This window comes from Larimichthys crocea, chromosome XIX (genome assembly GCF_000972845.2).
Source record: "Larimichthys crocea isolate SSNF chromosome XIX, L_crocea_2.0, whole genome shotgun sequence".
Classification (NCBI taxonomy): domain Eukaryota; kingdom Metazoa; phylum Chordata; class Actinopteri; family Sciaenidae; genus Larimichthys; species Larimichthys crocea.
In genome coordinates, this window is record NC_040029.1 from 6,400,389 (window position 1) to 6,405,240 (window position 4,852).

The window sequence follows — 4,852 nt, forward strand, 5'->3', positions numbered from 1 at the left end:
TTACTACACAGTTGCTTATCTGTCTAATATTTATCAATGAAACTTTAATCAGTACTTATGTGTTTCCCACTTCCTAATAAGCCAGGCAACCCAAAATGTAATAATATATTTAAAAGATCTTTACGCCCTCAAGTAAATATTTATTAATGAGTAATAAAGTAACTAATTTTTAACAAGACAGTTGGCACTGAATTGGGAGCGGCTGGGAATTTCCCACCCTGATTAAAGTTTAAGAAACCAGACAACACACAAGTTCAATTACAAAGAGTTTAATCCCAAAAATACTTTTTTCCTTTTTTTCCCCGATTTTGGCATGTAATACATTGTTTGGTCTTGCTGTATCTTGGCTGTAATACTATACTGTATAATTTACATCGTCTGAAGTAGTAGTGGCTGTCATGCAATGTTGAACACAGCTCGACTGAATACTGCAGAAAAAAGGGATGCCACGTTCACGTCGGATTTATGTCGGAAATATAATAATATAATTTAGATTGTGTGAAAAAGACAAACAACGTCTGCTCCCTTGTGGTTATTACAATTATGACATGGAGATTTTTGTAGCATTCCAACATATTAAATGATAAAAAATGACCCTAAGAACACAATCAAATCTACTTTAAAGGTGAGGAGCATGCTGCAGTTTATCATTTAAAATCCATAACATCGAGCTGCAGCAGCAGGATTTTGCTTTCCCGTTTCTTCTTCTGTTTAGACGTGAACGCGGCATTAGACAACAGTCCATGTGAGACATTCAACAGTCCTGTCAGTTAAGACAAAATTCTCATTTCGGTGACTTTTTTATAAACTATTCTGCAAGCTGTCAATCATGTGGGTGGAAGATTGTGTTAACATTGAGTTGGTATTTAGGGGCATAAATTCGATTATAAAACTTCCCCATGCAGCATCTTTTGGTTTATCATTCAACTGGAGGGAATATTTATGATTAAATAACCTTCAATATAATAATTAAATAATTTCCTCCTGGGATTATTAAAGTATTTCTGATTCTGAATAAGAGAAAAAGTCATTTTTTGGGGGGAGGAGCAGCTTAACAGGTTCCAGCCCGTCGGTTTGTTTTACTACATCATTTTTACAGGAAGACTTTGCCACTTGTCTCTCTCTCTGTCCCGTCACTGCCAGCAGGTCGACACCATGTGATGCACTTATAAACACTTTCTCAATAACTCTGAGGAATAGCCGATGCCATAACTAGTATTTATTTTGGAGAACCGTAAGGATGCTGATTTGAGTCTTATGCCCCAAAATTACTCTATGCTGATGACTACGTAGTGTTTTGTTGTGAACTGTCACAACAAATATAACTACAAAATGGCACTATTGTTTAAAAAGTGTCCAGTGTGTAGGATTTAGTGACATTTAGAGGTGAGGTTGATTAGTTTGTCTATGCTGGTCTACTGTAGAAACATGGCAGTTCAACCATAGACTGTATAAATATGGACGTAGTCTCTGTGATGTCATGGCTATTCTAAAAATGGGCAAATACACAGAGCTGAGGTTGGCTGAATGAAGCCTGGTTGCTAAAACAAGCCACCCATCTTTATTAGCACCCACCTGTCAAGCCCTGCTTTTTACCTATGCATATCTTTAAGTCTTTATCACCTGAAATAAGTTATGTTTTTGTTACCTTAGAATGAGCTTTCATTTCTACAGAGACCGCAGGGTTCTGTAGGGTCCGCCATGTTTCTACAGTAGCCCAGAACAGACAAACTAAACACTAGGTCTAGATAGGACCTTTTGTGTGTTTTGCACACAGCCACGGTAGTTTCTCCTTCACAATAGGAAGGAGACGGTGCATTTCTACAACCAAAAGATGCTGCTAAATCCTACACACTGGTCCTTTAAAACAGAATTATTTTGAACGCAGGAGAAAAAATGTGCCTAAAAAAAAAAAGATTTGAAATTTGGACACTTTGCAGCCTGTCACCGATCTCGCAGGAATCTGGTGCACAAATAATATACACAGCCATTGCTACATTTATCTGTGTTTCGAGATTCATGTATCTAAAAGAGGAATCTAGCAACAAATCCAGCCTATTTTTCTTGGTAATGCGATCTCTACAAGCAAATCACTGCAGCTGGAGCTTTGTGAGCTCTAATTGGCTAAACTAACACATGGTGTCCACTGGCAACTTACTTAGCAACTAGCTACTTGTTACTTTTCTTGGAAGAAAAGGTGGCTTCACCCAGGCTAAAAATAGACGGCTACATGTAAAGTTGTTGTAGATCTGAGATGAACAGTCAGAATCAGACCTCCAATATGGCTTCCAGAGGAGGCAGCTTCTCTGGGCAAGACTCAGAAAGTGCAAAATGATAAGATGGATGAATTTCATAACCTTAAACCACAAGTTTTTCTCCTCTCTTCCTAAGATTGCTTGTTTCCGTGAAGACAGTATGGAAGCCATACCTAAGTGTGTGAAATGCAACATATTTTCCCTTCGAAAATGTAGCTTATCTTTACCTGCGAGCAACAAACATTGAGCCCTTTTTATCCCACATCTTTGTTGAGACAAAACGCTACAAAAGAGATTAAATATTCCTATATCGCTGAGACTTCAGAGCACCCTCCAGAACCTAAAGTTGTCGTCTCAGCCTTATCTCAACCAAACATTTCAGGTTTCACCTCAGAGCCACCGGGAAGATTGTACATAAAATAACCAAAACAATGAAGGATGGGAGCGATAAAGAGTCTTTGTCTTCTCAGAGGGGAATCATCTTTGGTGTAACACCAGTCTGTGCATCAGTGCATCCCTAATTACATTTACAACAGTCTGTGCAACACAGGCAGCAACAAGGGAGCCATGCCAGGAGATCCATACACTTTATAAAACATCTCCGCTTCAGACATCCCCAAAAGAAACAGTCCTATTAATATTCCTACATCAGGGAGACAATCTACCTGTATAGAGGGTTAAAACAGTCGATCAAGGCAAGCCATTCGAGATTATTAGAATTGTTTTGTGAGTTTGTGTCATTCATATTTATAGTTTATGATTTTCTAGTTGTTCTCTGCAAATAAAAATGTTGGTAAGTGGAGTTTAGGCAGCTTTACCTTCATTATTACCCTCTATAACATTCATATACAATCTTCTTATGAGTGACAATATTTCTATTTTTTAGCTCATATAGCATCACTATAAATATATATATGGAGACTTGCAATGTTTCTGTGGTGATCAGTATTAATATTTATGCTTGATGGTGTTTTTATCTGCTAAGTATCACTGTTAAATTCCTCCTGTAGGTTGTAGAATGTATTTCTTTTCCATCGTCCAGCCTAAAATCTGCCATCACTGCCTCTTCTTCTTCTGCTTCAGTGACTTCCTCCTCTTCACTATCATCTCATACAGCTTGTCCATGCCCTCATCCAGCCCCTCTCCTATGATGGCGCAGGCCGGCTGAACGTGGTACGGAGTGGAGGGGCTCAGCTCAGCCAGAGCCAGCTGCCGCTCTATCTCCCCGACATCCAGCGCCCGGGGCAGATCCTGTTTGTTGGCGATGACCAGCAGCGGAGTCCCCTGATTCTCAGAGAACCGGGTGATCTTGTGTAGCTCGGTCCGGGCCTCCTCCAGCCTCTCGGCATCCACGGAGTCCACCACGTACACGATGCCGTCCGTGCAGCGGCTGTAGGGCTTCCACAGGGGCCGCAGCTTCTCCTGCCCCCCGACGTCCCAGAAGTGACAGCTGATGCCCCTGGAGGCCCCCGCGCCGCCGAGCCGGATCCTCTCCGTGTTGAAGCCGATGGTGGGCACCGTGTTGACGAACTCGTTAAATTTCAGCCGGTACAGCACGGTGGTTTTGCCCGCAGAGTCCAAGCCGAGCATGACTATGTGCAAAGACTGGAAGGCACCCAAATTGGAGAAACTATTCCCCATTTTGCAGGCTGTGAATGAGGAACAGTGTGCACTCCGACAGTCCCAGCAGAGAGCGATATCACCACAGCAGACGCTTAAATGTCCCAGAGATCCATAACGGGTTATTCCCCCCGGTGAGAGTCAAATCATAAGGTCGCACAAATCCGCGTCTGATACGCGCCTCTCCTGTTCAGCAGATGTGGAGGGCGCAGCTCGTCGTTGCGCGGAGGCACTCCGGCAGCCAGACAAGCCGCAGCATCCCTGGACTCACTCCAAGAGCATCAGGCGTCCAGAAACAGACAAATCACCGCGCACACACACACAGCGGTGAGTCATTGTACCGCGCGCAACGCTTTCCAAATGCGCAAATTACGCGCGGCCGAATGTCACATCATGTCTCCGCATCCGTGTGTGTCGCCAAGTGCGTAGCCTCATATAGTAACGCGTGCACACACGAGTGATGGTGTGCGACGCGTGGATCAGCCTCTGAACGCTGCCATGAAAAGATGCGTGAAGCTCAGGCAAGACTACAAAATAAGACTTCCGTTTACTGTCGCCTCCAAAAAATAAAAGCCTCATCTATGAAATAAACTCTGTGATACATGGCAGTGAGGCGGAGGAGGATCTTATTTTGAACGATGTCGGTTCATGTTGAAGGTTTCGTGTTTCCTCTGCGCACTGAGCTGCTGAAACTCTGACACCTAGTGGTGAAATATCACAACTACATTTACTGACCCCAAATATGTTGAAAAAACTGCGTTATATAAAATTACTGACCCCAAATATGTTGAAAAAACTGCGTTATATAAAATATATTTATTTTATTTACACATGACTTTACACATTCTCTGCTGATCACACTTCATATTTAAGGTGACATTGTGTAACTTTTATACCATAAAATAACATGCTTTAAAGTTACACTATGTAACAATCATATATCATAAATGTGCCTTCAAGTTCATTTTTTGCTCATG

General features: G+C 42.1%; 1 protein-coding gene across 1 annotated transcript; it reads right to left on the bottom strand.

The window, feature by feature from the left end:
• Positions 1–253: 253 nt before the first annotated feature.
• Positions 254–4,390, bottom strand: LOC104927401 (ADP-ribosylation factor-like protein 4C). Its single transcript, XM_019272776.2, has one exon. The coding sequence runs from the start codon at positions 3,894–3,896 to the stop codon at positions 3,312–3,314; it is 585 nt and encodes a 194-aa protein (XP_019128321.1). The 5' UTR covers positions 3,897–4,390; the 3' UTR covers positions 254–3,311.
• Positions 4,391–4,852: the final 462 nt, after the last annotated feature.